The sequence below is a fragment of the Bos mutus genome, chromosome 2, assembly GCF_027580195.1.
Source record: "Bos mutus isolate GX-2022 chromosome 2, NWIPB_WYAK_1.1, whole genome shotgun sequence".
NCBI lineage: Eukaryota > Metazoa > Chordata > Mammalia > Artiodactyla > Bovidae > Bos > Bos mutus.
The window spans coordinates 14,046,534-14,068,701 of NC_091618.1; the positions used below are offsets into that span (position 1 = coordinate 14,046,534).

Sequence of the window (22,168 nt, forward strand, 5' to 3'; positions counted from 1 at the left end):
CCCGGGAACATGAAGTCCGACAAAACAGGAGGTTAGTTTCCATGACCCAGGAGGGAGCAACAGTGAGGATGAGAAGGACTTAAACGTACTTGTGATGTGATGAAGGCAGAACAATTAACGACACCAGGCAGAAGGAGGTGGCCAAGACACTGGGCAGGAGGGGCAGGGCCCTGTGACCCCCGGAAACCCTACTGCTGGCACCACATGCCCAGCCTCAGAGCAGACTTGGCCCGGAGCCAGAGAAGAAGGGAAGAGGAGGAAGCTTCCCCTAGGATGATGGGAAAGGTTGCAAGCGTGGCCGCCTTGAAATCCCTGGGGCGCCTCTGGACCAGCCCCGCCAAGCAGCAGGGCAGTGAACCCGTGCCAGCCTGCAGTGTGAAGCCCTAAAGCTTTGGCATCTCTGCCGGGCTCTGTGCCAGGTGCCTGGCAGGGCCCCAAGAACTACTTTCAGCAAATCTTCAGTCAACACCAAAGGTGGGAGAAGCAGGAGGCAGAGTGAGAAGGGAGGGAATAAAGAGGCCCCTAGAGGCAACAGCTTAAAATAAGAAGGTAAAATAGCTCCGGAGGATTTAGGGGGGAGTGATGTGTGATTGTGGGAGAGAAAAAAGGGAAACGGAAGGGGGGAGAAGACAGACGATGAGAGAAAGAGAGAGAGAGCAGGAGAAGAGGGAGAAGGGAAAAATGGAAAGAGAGTCAGAGACTGGGAGGCTGTCCAAGCTGCTGGGACCTCAGGGAACCTGTGTCGTTAGCTACCGAGCCTGCGGGGGTATGACGACGATGACACACGCACGCACACACACGGAGGAGGGAGGCCAGGGCATGGCAGGAAGGGAGACGAGCAAGAGCCACAGAGACCTGGCTGGCAGGGGAGGGGAGGTCGAGCAGCGCTAGGTTCTTACAGGCAATCCGGGGGAGCCAACAGCACCAGGAAAACCTGGGGGGCCCTGGTGGGAGAAACAGGCAGGTCACATCTCACAAGCACAGTAACCCTGGGTCACGGTCTGGGGCTGAGGGTTCACGGGGAAAGGAAGTCATGGGGTCTTATCAAGGCAGCTAGAAAAGAGACTCGTCCCAGGTCTTGGCCCAGAAGCCACCTGCTCCTCGCCTCGGCTCCAGGAAGAATGAATGGCTCTGCTGATGGTGGAGACGCGCAACAGCCCCCGCAGTTAGACCGCTGGCCCACATCTTCCCGCGTCCAGGTGAACCCCAGTGCCAGAGTGGAAGCCCATGGTGCCTGTTACCTGACCTCCACAGGCCCCCGGCTCAGGGCTCCCTGGTTCTAAGATGGCTCCCACCGGCCAATTTTTTTTTTTCTCCTCCAAAGGAAGCGTTTTCAGTTCTTCCAGGTTTTCCTAGTCACTTCTACGACCCTGCCATGTCAACGCCAGGGGAGATGCTCCTAGGCTGGCCTCTGCAGGCTTGTCCTAGAGACTGGCCCTACAGAGCCATGGAGGACGGCTCCATCTTAGCTTCTGGCCCCTGCCTGCAGGTTGCCACACGCTTTCCTGACAATCCAGACCGTGAGCCGTCGTGCAAAACACAGCAGGGATGGGGGGTGGGCGGAGAGGGAAACACGGATATGCCCCGAGGCCTCCTCTAAGCAGGACCACAGGCACAACGGGGCGGAGCGGGCCAGCTCTGGGGGATTCGGAGGTGGGAGACCACAGTCCCCGCAGACGCTGTGACGAGGGAAAGGCAGAAGACGTTCCCCTTTCTGTCCTGCCCAGCTTCCTGGGACAAGGCAGCAGAATGGTGTCTGGGTTTTACGTCTCCTTTGAGAGCCTCTCAAGCAGCCCAGAAGACCACGGATACTCACAATAGGGCCTGGAGGACCCGGGGAGCCCCTCATACCAGGTGGACCCTGCGAAGGAAGCCACGGGAAATAAATGAACAGGCTCAGAGCTCGCAGCGCCCCAGGGCGGGTCTCCACAGCCCTCCCCGCCAGCCTGCCACAGAGTCAAGAGGCAGCTGCTGTCAGCGCTGGTTGGTAAAGCTTTCATTCGGTCTGTTCAATCATCCAGCAAACATTTATCGAGCAACTGTTACGTACTGAGCACCAACCCAGGTGCTGAAGACACAACAGTAATTGGGACGTTAAAATCCCTGCCTTGTGGCCCTTACGTTCTGGGAAGAGGTGGACAGGAAAGAATCGAACAGGGGCTGGTGAGTGCTCAGCCGATGCCTGCAGTGTGTTCCCGAGGGAAGGGAACACAGGACGCCAGAGGGCGAGGCGCGCGGGGCAGGGAGCGGGCCTGGGGCTCGAGGGATGCGGGGTGTGTGGGGGGCTCCCTTCTAGAAGATGGTCAAGGAAGGTCTCTGGGAGATGGGGAGGGACAGGGAAGCCTGGCGTGCCGTGGTCCAGCAAAGAGTCGGACGTGACTTAGTGACTGAACAACAGGGAATATCTCACTGAGAAGGTGATCTTTGGGAAAAAAAAGGGGGGGGTGGAGCTGAAGGGGTGAGGGAGTGAGCCCTGGAGAAGAAAGAGCTGCAGGCCGAGGAAAGAAGAGTGGCCGAGGGCCCAGCACTGCGAGGAGGCCCCGGGCGCCAGGCAGGCAGATGAAGCCAGCGCAGTGAGGACTGCGGGGTGGCCTGACGCCTTACGGCCCCTGAAGGACTCCCAGGGGGAGACGAGGAGCCACCAGAAGGTCCAAGGAGACTGCTGGCAGGAATGAGACTGCCCTCAGGAACCGAGGGTCACTGAGGTGCAGACTCCAGCCACCTTGGGGCCCAGCCCAGGCTCTTACCTCTTCTCCTCTCTGGCCAGGCAGTCCCGGAGGTCCCGGCAGCCCGGGGCTCCCTGCACAGCCCGGGTCTCCCTCGTGGTTGTCCCCCTGGAGCAGGATGGACGGTGAGTGTGAGCAGCCCCGTGGGACACGGGGCAGGAGGCGAGGAGAAGATGGAGGCCCACTCACCCGGGCCTCCTCGGCTCTCGGGCGCTCCCGCTCCATGAAGCACTGTGGATGACAGCCGGAGGCCCGGTCAGCATCAGGGGGTCAGCCAGGGAGCTTGCCCCCCAACCAGGGCCACCCCGAGCCCCCCACCCCCCGCCCCCGCCTCCTACCTGGGTGCAACTGTCGAGGCCTGGCACGCCGGGGATGCCCTGGTCTCCCTTCTCTCCGCTTTCCATGAGGGCCACCTCGTGAGCCATCTTGCCCTGGATACAGTCCCCGCAGATGCTCTGATGAGAAGGGGAGGGTGGTGGGGCCAGGGCCAGAGAAGGGCCAGGATGGGCTGGATGGGGGGCATGCCTGCTCCGAACCCAGTCCGGGGTGCCCTGCAGACTGGGCCCCACCCACACTCTTAGGACCTCCCCAGCCACCGTTCTCTTCCTCCCCAGCCACATCCCTGCAGCCGCTCAGCTGCCTCCTCTGGGGACCCAGTCCCAACACTGGCTTTGAGTTCCCTCCAGGAAGAAGCTCGGGTGGGGCCAAGCCAACGCCACTTTGCAGAGAGCTGTGTGGGAGGAGGCGGAGGGGCCTGCCAGTGGGGAGGGGTGACCATCTGTCCTGGCTGTTCTTGCAACCTGCGCCCACTGTGAGGACATGCCACCAGGATTCAGCCTGAAAAGGCCAGCTCCACACAGCAGCTCCTCTGCCCATGGGAGCCAAGGAAACAGCTGCCGGCCCTTCGCAGCCTTGGGGATGGGATAGCAGGTCCCGGCTGTCACGGGCTCCCCAGTGTGCGGGCCTGAAGTCTTCCTGTGACAAGAAAGGTCCTCCTCTTTCCTGGAGGCTTTAACCTCTCGGGGTCACAGACCTCTCTGAGAGTCTGATGGAGGCTATGAGTCCTCGCTCCCCTTCAAAATGAAACCTTCTAGTGAAAACTAGACTACAGTTTCAGAGTACTCGGGAGCCGGGCATCTATCCACAGCCTGGTGGGGTGGGGAGGCATCCGTGGGCCTCTAGAGGAGCTGCCGCTCCATCGCCACTGTTCGCTGTGAAGCTCAATGATAATGGTTGTCATTGACTCAGCACTCGTGACACCAGCCGTGGTGACAGGCCTCTGCACATGATCGCATTCAACCCAGACAGTGCAATGAGGCGGGTCATCTTACAAGCACTCTGGAGATGAGAAAGCCAAGGCTGAAAGAAACAGCCTGACTTATCTAAAGTTAAGTGGGACCCTGGATTGGAGTTTGATCTGAGGGTGTAACGAGCGCTCTGTCCACAGACTCAGGCTTCCCCTGGGCTGTGGGAGCCTGTGGGAGTCAGCACCCCCTGGGGCGCCATCGGACCCCTTCTCCAGACCACACTCGGTTCCTGTCGGGGGCCCTCCATGGAGCACTTGATCTCGAAGCTGTCAGATGACATGTTACACAGAGACTGTTGAATGCTACCTGTGGAGTCATACCATCACTTGCCCAGGGGCAGACCTTGGGGAACCTCGGCTTGCCAGAGGCCTAGGGCGGAAGAGCTGGGGTTCATTGCCACAGCCTCACCATGATCCAACCTATAACTATCGCCAGGAGGTTAACCCAACCTCAAGCTACTTCTGACAATGACTGCTGTCCACAGCAGGGTGGGGCACCCCATGCTGTGTTCTGAGCAGAACTGCTGGACTCATGGGAGGTCCAGAGCACTTACCAGCCAGGGCTAGAAGGGGGTGACCAGGATGGGGCAGGGTTCTGGAGGCCAGGGCCTGGGAGGGACCCCTAGGGATGCTGAGCTGGAGGAGGAAGAGTCCTGATCTGGTCTTTAGAGGTGATTGAGCAATGAAAGGCTGTGTTACCCGTGGTGCCCAGCGTGGGAGGTCAGACCAGACCATGGCCCTGGGGTGTGGACTTAATGCTGCTGACAGCCCTGGCCCAGGCCAGCTCTCCCACCAGGCCCCAGCTCCTGGTTCTTGCACCACTAGAATTGCCTCTCAAACCCCGCTCCTTCCTGGATTCTTTCTGAATTGACCAGGGGACAGCGGAGGCTTCTTCCAGGCCCTCACCCAGTCAACCATAGCGCATAACCCTCACAGGCCCCTCCCTGCCTGGCAGCCAGAAGAGTGCACCTTCCCCCTGCCCGCTCCACCTGTGTGACCTCACCAGCAGCAGCTGTGGGCAGGTCTCACAGGTGCAGTTGGCAAGAGCACCCATGGCCACACGGGTGCCTTTGCAGGATTCCTTCAAACGCTCGTTCAGCAAACACTGACTGGGGGGTCTGTTCTGAGCCGGCACTATGTTAGGCCCCCTTATACAGATGTGTGGCATGCCTGGTCCCCACAAACAGCTCCATCTGCAGCTCTCTGTGAGCAGCGCCATGCAGCTGAGCGCTGACTATGACGATCCCCTTAGGGGAAGCCCTGCCAGTTCCCGTGCCCTTCCTCTGACGCTCTTACCTTCAGGAGGTGCTGTTCAATGGGCAAGGATCCCTGAAAGAGACAGACACGAGGGCTCAGAAGGGGTATGGGGACTTAGGGCACCAGGTGAAGCCTTGGGAAGCCACATGGCATCCAGGCTTCTCCCAGCCTGGGAAGAGGGAGGGAAGAGGGACCCCCACTGAGGCTAAGGGTGCTGGCGTGGCAAACTCAGCCCCGAGAAGAGTAGGGGAGGCAGCGGGCAATGAGATCTGGCCAGTACCTACCAGTTCTGCAGTTAGCCCGGGCTGTCCTGGCAAACCGTTGTGCCCGGGCACCCCCTGCAGCCAAGAAGAGACACGGGTGAGTGGACACCTCTCTCTAGCCTGCAGGTCCCTCTGATTCATTCTCACCATCACTGCCCCTTCCCTTCATCCTGCAGAGCTGAGAACCTGGGCTGGCACAAAGCTGATGTCTCTTCTCAGCTCGAAAGTCTCCAGATGGTTTGTAGGGGTAGCTGAGGTAGGCCCAGAGGGGGGACCCTCCCATTAAGACAGTCCAAAAGAGTTCTTCCCCTACACGTTAGGGGCAGAGGGTCTTCTGTGTAGTAAATAACTATGGTTTCTTTCTGTGCTAAGTACTTTTCCTGTATTTTCTCACTGTATTTTCTCATTTAGTCACCACAATTGTTTCAGTGTGTTGGGTGTTATCTCCAGCTTAAAAACAAGACAAAGAACTCGGAGAGGCAAGTAACTTGCTAAAGGTCACAGGACGAGCAAGGCACAGAGGCGAGATGCAGACTGAGGACCATTGACTTCAACTGCCCTCTTAACGACTATTTCAGCATCATTCCTCAAAAAGCATCTCCCAGAACGCTCATGCGCACACAGGGGGGAGGCCGGGAGTCAGGCCCATCCAGGTGCAGGTCCTAACTGACCACCTGCCCAACTTTTGGCAGGCTGCTTGGGAGGGGAAAAAAAAATCTCTGCCTCCGTTTCCTTTTCTGTAAAACGGGGATAGTTTACAGGGAGGCGTAAAGGAGATCAAGGCAGAGCCTGGCACCTGCAATGCTCACGTTCAGTGTTTGCCACCCAGACTCTGTTCCCCTTACAGACACACGATGCACATTTGCATGTTAAATACTCCACAGAAGCTGGGCGTGTGTTCGGTTTTAAATCCCCAGTGCCCTGGAGGAGGCATGCGTCAACTATGTGCTGCATGAATGCACCGCTGCTCCCCACCACGGGGTTTTCTTGGTCTACTCTGACAGCCGGCCTCCCTTCAAGGCGCAGCGCCCAGCAATAGAAGCTGGCACCCTCCCTGGCAGCCCACCTGATTTCAGGCCAGGCTCTACCAGGTCTGAGATGGACTTAGAGTCAGTCTCCCCCGGCCCCTCCTGCACCCCACGTGCCGTCACCCAGCCCTGCTCATTCCGAGCCTTCAGTGAGTTAAGAAGGTAAAGTGTTTAGAATAGTACCTGACGTGGGGAACACACCTTGACCATGTTCATTCTAATCATGCCCCTAAAGTATCATTCACCCCTGCTCCCTTCTTCGTTGCCCGTGTGTTCGTTCACACCCGAGGCTGTGAGTTTCTTGCCCTGCCTTCCCAGCACCACACCTCCCACTTGGCTCTACTGTAGACTGAAGAGCTACCTACACACCGTTCACTAGCTATAGAACCACACATTTCTTAATGTCTGTAGGAATGGATGTCATTACTGGAGTCCGGATGCTGTGTATCTCTGAGTCTGTTCCTGTGCCTGAAGAGAGTTACTGCTGGGTTCTCTCTTCCTTGGAAGGACTGCGGGAGACCACAGGCACAGGGACCTGCCCCGGCCTAGCATGGGGCAGGTGCCCGCTGGCAGCAGCCTCGGCTTGGTCTCCAGCACTGGTGCCAGACGGGGACTCTGGTGCCTGGGCCCAGACTTGGTGGCAGTCATTCTTTCTGCCTCGTTCCCCCAGCGTGTCTTGGCCAGGTTCACATGACATCAGCGTGTGCTTGTTAATGGATCACTTTGAAATGACTCTCATGCTTCTCCTGGCAAACCGCAAGCCCCCTGCAGACTGATTCCTGTTTCCTGGCCATGCGGCAGGAAGCCTGGACACTTGGTAAAGGTGAGGCTGGCCTGTGGGGGACCCAAAGTTGGCCCTGATTCTGCGCTTTCAAAGAGACAGAGAACTGGAATCTTGACAGAGGCACCCATCAGCAAAGGGGGTCCCCAGAGCCAATTCTCAGGCCAGGGTGGAGGCCGGTGTATAATAAATCATCAGGGCAGAGGGAATAGTTTGTAAAAATCTTCCATGTGATTCTCCTTTGCTTTTTCAGGTGAGACTCACTTTTTCAAGAGCTGGGAGCCAGACGTACAGAAGCCACTGTCTGTGCCTCCTAGGGTCTCTGGGATGTGTGGCCTGGCATGCAAGCCTGGGGGAGCCGCTGTGCAGGGCAGTGGAGGTCAGTCGAAAGTGCCCTGCTTGGGAAAGCCCCAGTCCAGCCCTGCTAATTCCTAGCCGATGACTTCAGACAAGATATTTCACCTTCCAGAGCCTCAGTGTGTTCAGCTGTGACTTGGGGATAACACTGCCCTCCTATTGGGGTTGATGTAGGCCCAGATGAATGCGAGAGAATGGATGTAAAATCGTAACAGTAGTTGACATAATGATGGCTAATGTCTTCTGTGTGTTTACTATATATCGGGCAAGGTTCTATACGGCCGTGAGGAGATACCCCTCATCCAAGGTAAGGAGCAGCGGCTGCACTTTGCTGGAGCAGCCGTGAAGATATACCCCACGTTCAAGGTAAGGAAACCCAAGTAAGACCATAGGTGTTGCGAGAGGGCATCAGAGGGCAGACACACTGAAACTAGCCAATCTGATCACACGGACCACAGCCTTGTCTAACTCAATGAAACTAAGCCATGCCTGTGGGGCTGCCCAAGACAGACAGGTCATGGTGGAGAGGTCTGACAGAATGTGGTCGACTGGAGAAGGGAATGGCAAACCACTTCAGTATTCTTGCCTTGAGAACCCCATGAACAGTATGAAAAGGCAAAATGATAGGATACTCAAAGAGGAATTCCCCAGGTCAGTAGGTGCCCAATATGCTACTGGAGATAAGTGGAGAAATAACTCCAGAAAGAATGAAGGGATGGAGCCAAAGCAAAAACAATACCCAGTTGTGGATGTGACTGGTGATAGAAGCAAGGTCCGATGCTGTAAAGAGCAATATTGCATAGGAACCTCGAATGTTAGGTCCATGAATCAAGGCAAATTGGAAGTGGTCAAACAGGAGATGGCAAGAGTGAATGTCGACATTCTAGGAATCAGCGAACTGAAATGGACTGGAATGGGCGAATTTAACTCAGATGACCATTATATCTACTACTGTGGGCAGGAATCCCTCAGAAGAAATGGAGTGGCCATCATGGTCAACACAAGAGTCCGAAATGCAGTACTTGGATGCAATCTCAAAAACGACAGAATGATCTCTGTTCGTTTCCAAGACAAACCATTCAATATCACAGTAATCCAAGCCTATGCCCCAACTAGTAATGCTGAAGAAGCTGAAGTTGAACGGTTCTATGAAGACCTACAAGACCTTTTAGAACTAACACCCAAAAAAGATGTCGTTTTCATGCTAGGGGACTAGAATGCAAAAGTAGGAAGTCAAGAAACACCTGGAGTAACAGGCAAATTTGGCCTTGGAGTACAGAATGAAGCAGGGCAAAGACTAATAGAATTTTGCCAAGAGAACGCACTGGTCATAGCAAACACCCTCTTCCAACAACACAAGAGAAGACTCTACACATGGACATCACCAGATGGTCAACACCGAAATCAGATTGATTATATTCTTTGCAGCCAAAGATGGAGAAGCTCTATACAGTCAGCAAAAATAAGACCGAGCTGACTGTGGCTCAGATCGTGAACTCCTTATTGCCAAATTCAGACTGAAATTGAAGAAAGTAGGGAAAACCACTAGACCATTCAGGTATGACCTAAATCTGTATGATTATACAGTGGAAGTGAGAAATAGATTTAGAGGCCTAGATCTGATAGACAGAGTGCCTGATGAACTATGGAATGAGGTTCGTGACATTGTATAGGAGACAGGAATCAAGACCATCCCTGTGGAAAAGAAATGCAAAAAAGCAAAATGGCTGTCTGGGGAGGCCTTACAAATAGCTGTGAAAAGAAGAGAAGCGAAAAGCAAAGGAGAAAAGGAAAGATATAAGCATCTGAATGCAGAGTTCCAAAGAATAGCAAGAAGAGATAAGAAAGCCTTCCTCAGCGATCAATGCAAAGAAATAGAGGAAAACAACAGAATGGGAAAGACTAGAGATCTCTTCAAGAAAATTAGAGATACCAAGGGAACATTTCCTGCAAAGATGAGCTCGATAAAGGACAAAAATGGTATGGACCTAACAGAAGCAGAAGATATTAAGAAGAGGTGGCAAGAATACACAGAAAAACTGTACAAAAAAGATCTTCATGACCCAGATAATCATGGTAGTGTGATCACTCACCTAGAGCCAGACATCCTGGAATGTGAAATCAAGTGGGCCTTAGAAAGCATCACTACGAACAAAGCTAGTGGAGGTGATGGAATCCGAGTTGAGCTATTTCAAATCCTGAAAGATGATGCTGTGAAAGTGTTGCACTCAATATGCCAACAAATTTGGAAAACTCAGCAGTGGCCACTGGACTGGAAAAGGTCAGTTTTCATTCCAGTCCCAAAGAAAGGCAATGCCAAAGAATGCTCAAACTACTGCACAATTGCACTCATCTCACACACTAGTAAAGTAATGCTCAAAATTCTCCAAGCCAGGCTTCAGCAATATGTGAACCGTGAACTTCCAGATGTTCAAGCTGGTTTTAGAAAAGGCAGAGGAACCAGAGATCAAGTTGCCAACATCCACTGGATCATCGAAAAAGCAAGAGAGTTCCAGAAAAACATCTTTTTCTGCTTTATTGACTATGCCAAAGCCTTTGACTGTGTGGATCACAATAAACTGTGGGAAATTCTGAAAGAGATGGAAATACCAGACCACCTGACCTGCCTCTTGAGAAACCTATATACAGGTCAGGAAGCAACAGTTAGAACTGGACATGGAACAACAGACTGGTTCCAAATAGGAAAAGGAGTACATCAAGGCTGTAAATTGTCACCCTGCTTATTTAACTTATATGCAGAGTACATCATGAGAAACCCTGGGCTGGAAGAAGCACAAGCTGGAATCAAGATTGCCAGGAGAAATATCAATTACCTCAGATATGCAGATGACACCACCCTTATGGCAGAAAGTGAAGAGGAACTAAAAAGCCTCTTGATAAAAGTGAAAGAGGAGAGTGAAAAAGTTGGCTTAAAGCTCAACATTCAGAAAATGAAGATCATGACATCTGGTCCCATCACTTCACGGGAAATAGATGGGGAAACAGTGGAAACAGTGTCAGACTTTATTTTGGGGGGGCTCCAAAATCACTGCAGATGGTGACTGCAGCCATGAAATTAAAAGACGCTTACTCCTTGGAAGGAAAGTTATGACCAACCTAGATAGCATATTCAAGAGCAGAGACATTACTTTGCCAACAAAGGTCCGTCTAGTCAAGGCTGTGGTTTGCCCAGTGGTCATGTATGGATGTTGAAGAAAGCTGAGCGCTGAAGAATTGATGCTTTTGAACTGTGGTGTTGGAAAAGACTCTTTTTTTTTTTTAATTGGAAAAGACTCTTGAGAGTCCCTTGGACTGCAAGGAGATCCAACCAGTCCATTCTAAAGGAAATCAGTCTTGGGTGTTCATTGGAAGAACTGATGCTAAAGCTGAAACTCCAATACTTTGGCCACCTCATGCAAAGAGTTGACTCATTGGAAAAGACTCTGATGCTGGGATGGATTGGGGGCAGGAGGAGAAGGGGACGACAGAGGATGAGATGGCTGAAGGCATCACCGACTTGATGGACGTGAGTTTGAGTGAACTCTGGGAGTTGGTGATGGACAGGGAGGCCTGGCGTGCTGCGGTTCATGGGGTCACAAAGAGTTGGACACGACTGAGCAACCGAACTGAACTGAACTTGTTTAACAATACTCACAAAAGCCCCATAAGGTAGGTTTGGTAATATTTCCCCTTAACAGATGAAGGAACTGAGACGCAGAGAGGGTAAGTAACATAGCCAGTGTCACAAAGCTAACACATAGCAGGCCTGGGATTCAAGGTCAGGCTGCTTGGCTCTGGAACACACAGTCTAATCACGATGTCACATGGACCTCCCCATGCCGCCTGCTTCTCTCCCCGACTCCGTGGCCTCCTTCCTGCTCCCCAGACATGGGAGGCATGTCCCCACCCCCGGGCCTTTGTACCTACTGCTTTGTCTGTCAGGAATATTCTTTATTGCAGGCTCACTCCTCATTTCCTTTGAGTCTTTTTATTTTTTATTTTTCTCTTTTTTCCCTTTAGGTCTTGATTCAAACGTTCCCTTCTTTTCAACACTTTTCTCAAATATCTGCCCTGGGCTCCTCCCATTTCCTATCTTCACTCCCTGTTTTAGCTTTCTCATCAGGATGTATCCCTTTCTAACATACTATATTTTATTTCTTTCTGTGGCTTATCATCTGTCTCTCCCACTACAACACAAGCTCCCAGAGAGCAGAGGTCTCTTTCTGTCCACTGCTGTGTCGCCGGCACCTAAAGCAGTGCCTGGAAAGTGCTGCTGCTGCTGCTGCTGCTAAGTCGCTTCAGTCGTGTCCGACTCTGTGCGACCCCATAGACGGCAGCCCACCAGGCTCCCCTGTCCCTGGGATTCCCCAGGCAAGAACACTGGGGTGTGTTGCCATTTCCTTCTCCAATGCATGAAAGTGAAAAGTGAAAGTGAAGTCGCTCAGTCATGTCCGACTCCTAGCGACCCCATGGACTGCAGCCCACCAGGCTCCTGCATCCATGGGATTTTTCAGGCAAGAGTACTGGAGTGGGGTGCCATCGCCTTCTCCATGGAAAGTGCTAGATGCACAAAAATATTTGTTGCATGAATGAATGTTCAATGCTGCTCCAAAATGGTGAGCTCTGTACCAGTGTCAAGGAGTGTTAGCTGACCTAGATTCTGGGTTCCCGCCAGCTGACCAAGGCCCGAGCTTGGCATGGGTGTCAGTGAGATGCCTGGGCTACACTCAACAGGACATGCGTCAGAAAGGAGCTAGGAGTACACACAGCCTGCCCTCAGGGACCAGTGGGCCCTGGATACCAGTCTGGGAAGCAGGAGACAAGGAGTGAGAAATGACACATACAGGTGTTGGGGCCAGGGGGCGGCACACTTGGCATCAGGCACAGACCATGCGCCCTGTCGCCCTGCCCTCCCTCCACTCTCCCTCTTTACCTGCAGCCCAGGCATTCCAGGAGGGCCTGGTGGTCCAGGAACACCCGGAGGACCCTGAGGGAGAGAAGAAATCATCAGACCCAGAAGAAAGTTCTGCCCCATCGCGGGGGCAGCGGTGTGAGGATGGGCAAGCCTCGGGGTGCTGGCGGACGAGAGGAGGCGCAGAGGAGACAAGCGACACACCTGCGGGCCCGGCTGCCAGGAGCTGCCCATCCAAAGTCCCGGAGCACCCTGGGTGGGAGTAGGGGTCGCAAAAGAAGGGGAGAGGTTATAGGCAACGTCCACACCAAGCGCAGGGCTGCGTGGGGAGGCAGCTGGCCAGGGCACGGGGGCCCGTGCATCATGGGCACGGGGCAGAAAGCCAGGCCTCTCCCCCAGGTTCGGGGGGAAGGCTCTTGGCACCACTTACCGGCATGCCAGAGAAGATGAGGTCCCCTCGGGAGGGGCAGGAACACTCCCCCGGCTCGCCCTGAAAAGAGAAGAGCCTTTGTCAGTGGCAGAGGGGCAAGGATGGAGTACCCTCTGGAAACTGACAGTGGGAAGGCAGGGTGGGCTCCAGAGATGGAGAGGGCAGGGTTTAAATCCAGGATCTGCCTCTTATGACTATGCCCTTGAGTAATCTGTTCAACCTCTCTGAACCTCAGTCTCCTCATCTGTACAATGGGGGTAATAATGCCTACTGCATAGACTGTCATGAGGATGGACTGGATGAATGTATACAGAGTTCCTGCCACATGCCAAGCACTCAGAAAACAAGAGCCCTTCCTATTACTGCCTTTCAGCTTCATCACCATCTGCGACTGCACAGGTTCTCAGCCTCATTCCCCTTGGCCCAGCCCGCCTTCCATGCTCTTCTCTCCTGGTCCCTCACATCCCTGTCCTCTCACTGGTTCTTCTGAACCCAGTTCCTTCCCCTGTCCTGTGACTCAGCACTCATCTGAAAATGCAGCTGCCTGCTGTAGGGAGACCTGGAGCTCTCTGGGCTCCAGAGCCAGCCCTGGGCTGGCAACCAGGTGAGGTGGGAAGTGTTTGGGGCCCCCTGCAACCTGGAACCAGGGAGCTGGTGGGTGGCAAGAAGACCAGGATGACTCCTCAGCACCCATCCTCCAATCCAGGGTCACAACCAATTGCAGAGGATCCCCCAGGTGCAGGGTTCTAGGGGCTGCTAATTTCCCCGGAGGTACTGGTCACAGGTTTCTGGGACTTACCTTCTCTCCCTGTGATCCCTTCTCACCCTGCAGGGAAGAAACACAGGTGGGTGAGGAGATAGGGGTACAGAATCAAGGCCAGCGGTGGCTTCCTGCTGCCCTGAGACACAGCACTCACCGGCATCCCTCTGGCTCCTGGAAGTCCAGCCTGTCCTTGCTGCCCATCAGGGCCCTGCAGGGAGAGAGCCCAGGGTCAGCGGGCAGGGCTGGACAGCAGCCAGCCAGCTGGCCTGCTCGGAGGGGAGGGTGACGGGACAAACGGAAGCAGTGCCGGGCTCCCTGGAACCCACATCTCAGTGCCCATGTCCAGAGGAGGAGACTGAGGCCCACGAGACAAGGAGAGGAGGAAGGAGGAAGACTGGCATTTCTCGAGCGCTTTCTGGGTGTCAGACACTGGGCCAAGTGCCTGTCAGAGGGCAGTGGATGGAATCCCCCGCTCCCAGTCCTGCAGGATGGTATTGTTCCACTTCCAGGGGAGGAAGTGAAATTCGCTCAGTCGTGTCCGACTCTTTGCGACCCCATGGACTATACAGTCCATGGAATTCTCCAGGCCAGAATACTGGAGTGGGTCAGATCAGATCAGATCAGATCAGTCGCTCAGTCATGTCCGACTCTTTGCGACCCCATGAATCGCAGCACGCCAGGCCTCCCTGTCCATCACCAACTCCCGGAGTTCACTGAGACTCACGTCCATCGAGTCAGTGATGCCATCCAGCCATCTCATCCTCTGTCGTCCCCTTCTCCTCCTGCCCCCAATCCCTCCCAACCCATAGGTCAAACCCAGGTCTCCCACATTGCAGGTGAATTCTTTACCAGCTGAGCCACAGGGGAAGCCCACAGGGGAGGAAACTAAGGCTTAACGAGATTTTCTAATAGGCCCAACAGGACGGCTTCACCCGGTCTGTGCTCTATCCCAAGGTCCCTGCTCTATCCTCTCTCTCTTCGGTGCTTGAGACACAGTCTCTCCATCATAAAGGTCTCTCAGTTGACTTAAGGAGGAGATAGGAATTTCGGCTCTTATTAAAGGGAATTAAAGGCTCCGAGAGGCTGTCATGTGCTGAAGGTCACGCAGCTAGGGACTGTGGAGGCGCGCGGATGGGATTCAGCTTGACGGAAGCTGGTCTGGAGAGACCAGCCAGGGCACATGCTGACAGCTGCTCTCCTGCCGGACAGGCCACCTTCCCACATGGGACTCGGAGCTCCCTGAGGACCAGGGCCTCCTTCCCCTTCACATCTGCCTTTACTGGGGGCGGGGGGCGTGCTCCTTGGCTCAGGCGGGGACCATGACGACCCAGACTGACCGTGGGGACTTGGGCAAGGCCGTAGCCCCCTCCTGAGGAATCCATCAGTGATTCCCAAACTGGGTCTGGACTTTCTCTAGGGATCGATAAAGATAGAAAAGATATGGTTCACTGAGCTATTTTCAACATTACCAAAAGCCCAAGAAAAATTATACATTTGCCCACGACCTGGCACAGCACCGGCTGGCTGCAAGGTAGCCTTTCTTTGATTCAGGCTAGAATTATATCGTCTTGAAAAATTCTAGTGGGTTCATGTGGAGCTGAAGCTAGCTATTATATAGGTCTTTGATGAATAAAAATGAGGAAATGTGCTTATTATAACCTAATCTGTGCAATTTGTTCAATAGACACATCTTTCAGAATATGGGAATCATTGGTGGGACAGTAATCAAGGGAGGTCCTTGAGGATAATGAGACTGAAAGTGTTGCTGGTCTAGATAGAGCTGTGCTGGCCAGCATGGTAGCCAACAGCCACATGTGGCTACTTAAATTGAAAATAATTAAAATGAAATTAAATGTAAAATTTCGTTCTTCAGTCATGCTAGCTATATTTTGAGTGCTCAAGAGCCACATGGGGCTGGTGGCTACATCTCAGGCGGGGCAGAGAGTTCTATTGGGCAGCACTGTTTTAGATCATCCCGAATGATTCCAAGTTTTGAAGTGGGGTGGGGGGGCTGAACATATGGGCTTTGAGTCAGACAGAACTGGGTTCAAGTCCTGGCTCTGTCTCCCCACTCTCAGGCCTTCATTTTCCTCATCTGTGAAATGGGAATAATCATAGCTGCTCCCTTACAGGGCTGTTGTGAAGATTAAGTTAATCTCTGTTTTAGCATGGGCCTCGGCGTGGTCACTGCTCAAAAACTGGTGGTGGTCAATACTGCCATTCTTCAGGGACTCCCCCCAAACAGTGTGGTTTTCTTACTCCCACGCTGGGCTGAGCTGAGGCCTCTCAGCTCCCATCCCCCACAGGCAAGGTCAGCCCCGTGCCCTCTTCCTGGCAGCAATGCCCTTAGTCCCAGCAACATCCCAGTGTGGAGTACAGAAGGGGCCCTTACCGGAGGCCCAGAGACACTGGCACCAGGAGGTCCCACAGGCCCAGCAGCTCCTTTCACTCCTGGAGATCCCTGTGGAAGAGAGGGTACCAAGGTTGCAGGGCCTGAGTTTGAAGCTCGTGACAATCCAGCAGGTGAAACCAGGCCTTGGGCAGCCGTCTGATGAGTATCCCTCGGTTCCCATGTCCCCTGTGCCCACGGCCAGGACATTCTGAAGCATTACTAGTCTAGAGCCCAAGGATGCAAAGGCTCACCTTGGCACCCTTCTCTCCAGCAGGGCCAGGTGGTCCCCGAGGGCCCGGAAGCCCCTGCAGATGGAAGCACATTAGTTATCTCTATCCTCGGGTGGCCCCTTCCCCTGCCAGGCTCCTCCAAGGCCCAAGGCAGACGTACCTGAATGCCAGGCAAACCCTGGGCTCCAGGCTCCCCCTGCAAGTCAGAAAAAGGCAGCCTGGGTCACAGCTGCCCAAGCCAACCTGCGCCACTGGCAGACTGGTCTGGGGTGGGGTATCTGCCAGCCCAAACTCAAGAGGGCTCCACAAGGAGACTCAGAGGGTCAGAGAGGGTCAGGGGGTCCAAACCAAAGTCCCAGACAGAAGAAACAGAAGGCCAGGGCTGTGCCCTGGAGCCTCTGGGGGCAGGGAGGGGGCTTAGGTTTGGTGGGGCAGATGGGAGTAAGCACTTGGCTAAGTAGGTGTTCATTGGAAGGACTGATGCTGAAGCTGAAACTTCAATAATTTGGCCACCTGATGCAAAGAACTGACTCATTTGAAAAGACCTTGATGCTGGCAAAGATTGAAGGCAGGAGAGGGGGACAACAGAGGATAAGATGGTTGGATGGCATCACCGACTCAATGGGACATGAGTCTGAGTAGGCTCTGGGAGTTGGTGATGGATAGGGAAGCCTGGCGTGCTGCAGTCCATGGGGTCGCAGAGTTGGACATGACTGAGCGACTGAACTGAACTGAAAGTGTTGGGAGGCAAGCAGGCAAAGGGAAGGCTGGAGGCTCACCTGTGGCCCCTGGACTCCCACTCCTAGAGGGCCGGGCTCTCCCTAAATAGGCAGAAGGACAAGCTTGAGCTTGAGATTCCCTCTTCATCCTTCACCCCTGCCCCAGCCCCTTCTCCTGAACCTCCCCCCGTCCCCCTCCCCCTGCACAGCGGCCGGATCTCCCTTCCTCCCTCCAGGCCCACTTGCCCCCAGTATCTCCCCACCCCCACAGAGCTGCAGCCCAGGCCCCCCACACTCACACATACCTGTATGCCCTTCAGTCCTGGGGGTCCTTGAACTCCTGGTAGACCAGGCTGGCCCTAAAAGACACAGGTGAGTAAAGACACAGGTGAGCCAGGGCTCCCACAGGGGCAAGGGGGCAGGGGGAGAGAAAGAAGGCCCAGGGAGGGAAGGACGAGAAGGCAGGTAGCCAGAACTCACCGGTTTACCAGGCCGGCCCACGCCTTCTGGCCCAGGATCTCCTTTCGGGCCCGGCTTCCCAGGCGGCCCCGCTCTGTCTGTCAGCGCCCCCTGCATGCCCGGGCAGGCGGTGCAGCCATCACCCTGGTCAGAGATGGGCACAGCCAGGAACCCGTGAGCCAGGCCCAGCCGCCAAGAGAGGAGGCATTGGAAACTGGGGTCCTTGTGCCCTTCGGAGAGCTCCGCCCCTCCCCAACCCCTCTTCAGCCCGGGATATCAATATTGGCCCCTGAGACTCCTGGGTCTCCTCCCCTGCCTTGGAGAAGAGCCGAGGAGCCTCCACCCGGTGACGCCAGCATCTCATGAGGGTCACGGCCTGACCCCAAAGTCCTTCCCCTCATTAGCTCTCGGCCTGATCTCTTCGTGCTCGTGGGGCAACCTGCCCCCTTCCTGACTGACCTTTTCTCCTTTTGGCCCCACAGGGCCCCGAACCCCTGGCTCTCCCGACAGTCCTGGCCGCCCCATGATGCCTGGTGTTCCAGGGTCTCCAGGATTCCCAGCATCACCCTGTAAGGAGCAAGATTCAGGAGGGCAGGGATGACCCAGCTCAGGGCATGGTGGCCTCTTGGGACCTACGGGCACTCAGAGCCCTTCACTGGGGTTGGGGGCTGGGCAGGGAATGGAGAGTGGGCACAGCACAATTCAGGAATAGGAGGTGGGGACGGCATCTGAGAGAAGGTGGTGCCCACCCGTGCCCACCGAGTTTTCTCTCACCTTTTGCCCCTTCAGTCCACGCTCTCCGGCCTTGCCCTGAGGAGAAAGCATTTCCAGCATCAGTTCCCTCATACTAGACACCCTTAAGTGTCCAGCAGTGTGTTAGAGCCAAGGAAAAGGCAACACACAGACAAACCAAAACCTCTGCTCTCCTTCTAGTGAATTTGTGTAGATTAAGAAAAGAGCCTTGAGTCAGGCTTCCTGCCTGGGTGACCCTGGCAAGCTACTTCACCTCTCAGTGCCTCAGTTTCTTTATCGATCAAATGGAGATGATAAAAAGAGCACAGCCTTCTATCCCACAGAGTCCTTGTGAGATTAGACAAGTCGATACACATGAAGCTGTGAACAGCCCATGATATGCACTGTGGTAGCATTCACTGCTATGAGTAAAGCAGTAAAAATAATAATTCCCCCAGTGGTAACTTTCATTCTTTTTTTTGTAATTATCATTCTTGAATGCCTGTTGTGTGCCACTAATGCTTCACACACATCGTTCCTAGACTTTACAGCAACACTATTTGTAGGAAACAGAGACACAGAGAGGGAGGTAACTGGCTCAAGTCAAAGGGCTCGTAAAAGGCAGAGGTGGGTTTTGAACCCAGGTCTGTCTGGTCCCAGGTTGGCGGTCTTTCTGCACACTCAGCCATGCTATGTCCCAGGACGAAGGGCAGAGGTCCGTCAGGCCAGCTCCCTCTGGGGACAGACGCACTGGCCCCTCCACACTCCCACCTACCCCCACTGCACCAGGAACCTAGAGACCCAGGCAGCCCTGCCTGTATCCCACCTCCACAGGCCCCAGAACTCACCTGTTTTCCTGGCAGACCGAAACCTGGAGGCCCGGGCTCCCCCTTCTCTCCGCGGGGCCCCGGCAAGGCCACCACGTGGCTGTCTTCATCCTGATGCTCGGTCAGGGCTCTGCATGGCTCACAAGGCTCCCCCTGCCAAGCAAGGACACAGGGTTGGGGGACCTCAGCCCAGGCTTGGAATCTGGGGCTGGGAATGCAGCCGGGCCTGACCTAGCACCTGGACTGGGCAGGGGGGGTCTCTCAGGAGACATAGTAGAAAACCAGGTGAAAAAAGGAGGTGGGGGGACTTCCCTTGTGGTCCAGTGGTTAAGACTTCACTTTCCAATGCAGGGATTTGAAGGTTTGATCCCTGGCTAGGGAGCTAAGAACCCATATGCCTCAAAGCCGAAAAACCAAAACATCAAACAATGTTGCAATAAATTCAATAAAGAATTTAAAAATGGATCATATTAAAAAAAAAAAAAAAAAGGAGGTGGGGCCAAGCCTCAGGAGTTCTGAACATCATGGTAAGGGATCCGATGTTACCCTCAGGCAGTGGGCAGCCTGGGAGGGTTTGAAGTCAAGCAGGAGGAGTGTGTTTGGGATGCTGGCCCTGGCTGCATGGGGAAGGTCTTCAGACTCACCTTCTCCCCTTTGATGCCTGTGGGTCCCGCAGGCCCTGGCGGCCCCTGTGTGATAAGAAGCCACGTGTGATGCCCTGCATCTGCCTGGGCCACTCCCACCTCGTCCTGCTCCCTCGAGCTATTGGCATCCAAAGCTCACTTACCGGATTGCCGGCTGGCCCTACCTCCCCGAAATTACCCTGAGAGCAAAGCAGAGAACACAGGGTCAAAGTGGGGAGGCACACAAGTGTTAGGTCACTCCAAAACCCCAAGCCACAAGAGTAGCCCCTGGGGACCCCTAACCACCCCCACTCCCATTTCCTGGCTAGGAAACTGAGACCCAGAAAGCGAAGGGATTTCCGCCAAGGTCCCCAGGGAAGACTGTGGCCAGCCTGTTTCTGTCCTCAGGTGCAGGCCGCAGAATCCCAGACCCACCCTCAGCCCTGGCCCAGCACACAAAGATCAGGAATTCGTTTGTCCAACAGTCATTCGCTGGATGCCTGGACGTGTTGTGCACTGAGCAAGGTGCTGGTCAGTAGCAGTGAACAGCACAGACAAACACATCTGTGGCACTTACACCCTTGTGGGGGACACCGAGAATTTTTAAATAATTGTAACTGGATGGCCAGGAGTGCTATGAAGGGAGTAAGCAGGGTGGTGAGACAAAGTAGGCAGGGTAGGCCGTTTTAGACAGGATGGTCAGAGAACTGTTTATTATTATATGCTGACAATTATTGTCAGAAAGAGGAGACTAAGGCCCGGTCAATGAAAGAGCAGGGGGAGCAAGAGAGGAAAAACGCTCCAGACAGTGGGAGCCACAAGGACAAAATCTAAGAGGTGGGAACATTCTTGACATATTCCAGAAAGGAAGGAGGGCGGCACAGCTAAAGCACAGGAAATGCAGAGAGAAGAACCAGATGAAGCTGCAAAGGCGGGCAGGGCTGGGCATCCGGGGTCTTGCTAGGCACCGCCAGCCTTTGAGACAGTGTCCAGTCCCAGAAGGATTTTCAGCAGGGAAACAGTGTAACTTGAGAGCGTGTGTTTGTTTTAACAAAACCACAGTAGCTACTGGGTGAAAATGCTGAAGAGCTGCAGCGGCTGCAGGCAGGCGAGCTAGAGGGCTGCCACCTCCATCCAAGTCAGAGGCTGTGGGACCAAGACGATGTGCAGCCGTGGAGCTGAGCCAAGCCGGGGGAGAAGGAGGATTGGGAGAGACCTGTCAGATGGAGGAGATGAGGTGGAGACGGGTTTGGGGTTTGAGGAGGCTTGAAGAACTGGGTATGTGCCATTTATGGAGATCAGAAGGGCTGGAAGAAGAAACAGGTGAGGGGGAGGGTGTAAAGCTCCATTTGAGAAATCTGACAAATGATCTGCCTGGTAGAGCTGAGTCTGAACGTATATTCCAGGGTTTCTCACACTTGAACCCTCGTACACCCAGCGAACCCCTCATAGGGGTAGCTGCTTTATCAGTTCAGTGGTGTCATTTGTCTCCAACACAACCACAAATGCATACATTCACAGGGCACTGGAATTGAGCGACCCAGCCGAGCAGCAAGACTGCAGGCGCTGGAGCCAGTTTCTCTGTGCTCAAATCCCAGGTCTGCCCCCAAACCCCCATGTGACTTTGGGCAATTTAGTTGGTCTTTTTGGACCTCTGCTTCCTCATCCACAAAATGGGAAGAATGGAGTACCTACCCCATGAGGTTTTGGGAGGAGGAAACAAGTCAATACATCTATAAGCCTTTGGAATGCTACCTGGCACAAAGTAAGTAGTAAAGGAGGGCTGTTATTATTATTTTATGAAGGTACTCAATTGTTTTGGATCATCAATAAATTAAAAATACAATACTAAAGGAACTCTCTTGGAGAACATGTGGGCTGTCAGAAATAAATTCTTTGACTCCAGTCTGCAAAACATTGATGAATTTATTTCTCTGTGGATTTACAGTTTGGTTTCTTGTCTATGTTGTCCCTATGCCCCACCCAGGGGCCCCCTCCCCTGCCTCCTTGTCAAGAAGATCCCAGTTTTCCTGACTTCTAACCAGATCTCACCTTTTCTCCTTTCAGCCCTGTTAGCCCTGGGGCCCCAGCTTTCCCCTGAAAAAATAATCAAGTCACAGTCACTGCATGCCCCCCACTCCCATCCCTCCAAGATTCCATGAGTCCCAGTGTCCACCCAGAAAGAGAAAGGCCAACTCAGAACTACAAATCCCACAACCCCACAGTGTTTGGACAACTACAGCTGTTACACAGATTGGCACTCAGAGGTTCTAAGAGGGAGTCCTGGGGAGATGCAGGGGTGAAGGGAGACACTGGGCTACAGGCCTGGGGCCCCTACCTCAGGGCGTCCCTCCTGGCCTCTG

General features: G+C 54.2%; 1 protein-coding gene across 6 annotated transcripts in view; it reads right to left on the reverse strand.

Annotated features, from left to right (window-relative positions):
* The window catches only part of COL16A1 (collagen type XVI alpha 1 chain), a 56,055-nt gene that overhangs the window by 18,255 nt on the left and 15,632 nt on the right, over nt 1-22,168 (reverse strand). For 2 of the 6 annotated variants that reach the window (XM_070384461.1, XM_070384467.1), the window contains exons 27-50: nt 21,858-21,902; nt 19,970-20,005; nt 19,827-19,871; nt 19,204-19,335; nt 18,398-18,433; nt 18,083-18,190; nt 17,645-17,767; nt 17,470-17,523; nt 17,225-17,266; nt 16,606-16,641; nt 16,467-16,520; nt 16,216-16,284; nt 13,978-14,031; nt 13,860-13,886; nt 13,061-13,120; nt 12,835-12,882; nt 12,652-12,705; nt 5,574-5,627; nt 5,329-5,361; nt 3,065-3,181; nt 2,916-2,957; nt 2,748-2,834; nt 1,817-1,861; nt 900-944 (exon numbers count right to left, since the gene is read on the reverse strand). In XM_070384461.1, coding sequence (XP_070240562.1) covers nt 900-944; nt 1,817-1,861; nt 2,748-2,834; nt 2,916-2,957; nt 3,065-3,181; nt 5,329-5,361; nt 5,574-5,627; nt 12,652-12,705; nt 12,835-12,882; nt 13,061-13,120; nt 13,860-13,886; nt 13,978-14,031; nt 16,216-16,284; nt 16,467-16,520; nt 16,606-16,641; nt 17,225-17,266; nt 17,470-17,523; nt 17,645-17,767; nt 18,083-18,190; nt 18,398-18,433; nt 19,204-19,335; nt 19,827-19,871; nt 19,970-20,005; nt 21,858-21,902 — 1,446 coding nt within the window. The remainder of the gene's footprint in view (nt 1-899; nt 945-1,816; nt 1,862-2,747; nt 2,835-2,915; nt 2,958-3,064; nt 3,182-5,328; nt 5,362-5,573; nt 5,628-12,651; nt 12,706-12,834; nt 12,883-13,060; nt 13,121-13,859; nt 13,887-13,977; nt 14,032-16,215; nt 16,285-16,466; nt 16,521-16,605; nt 16,642-17,224; nt 17,267-17,469; nt 17,524-17,644; nt 17,768-18,082; nt 18,191-18,397; nt 18,434-19,203; nt 19,336-19,826; nt 19,872-19,969; nt 20,006-21,857; nt 21,903-22,168) is intronic. The other 4 variants (XM_070384470.1, XM_070384482.1, XM_070384471.1 and 1 more) reach the window with 3 other exon arrangements.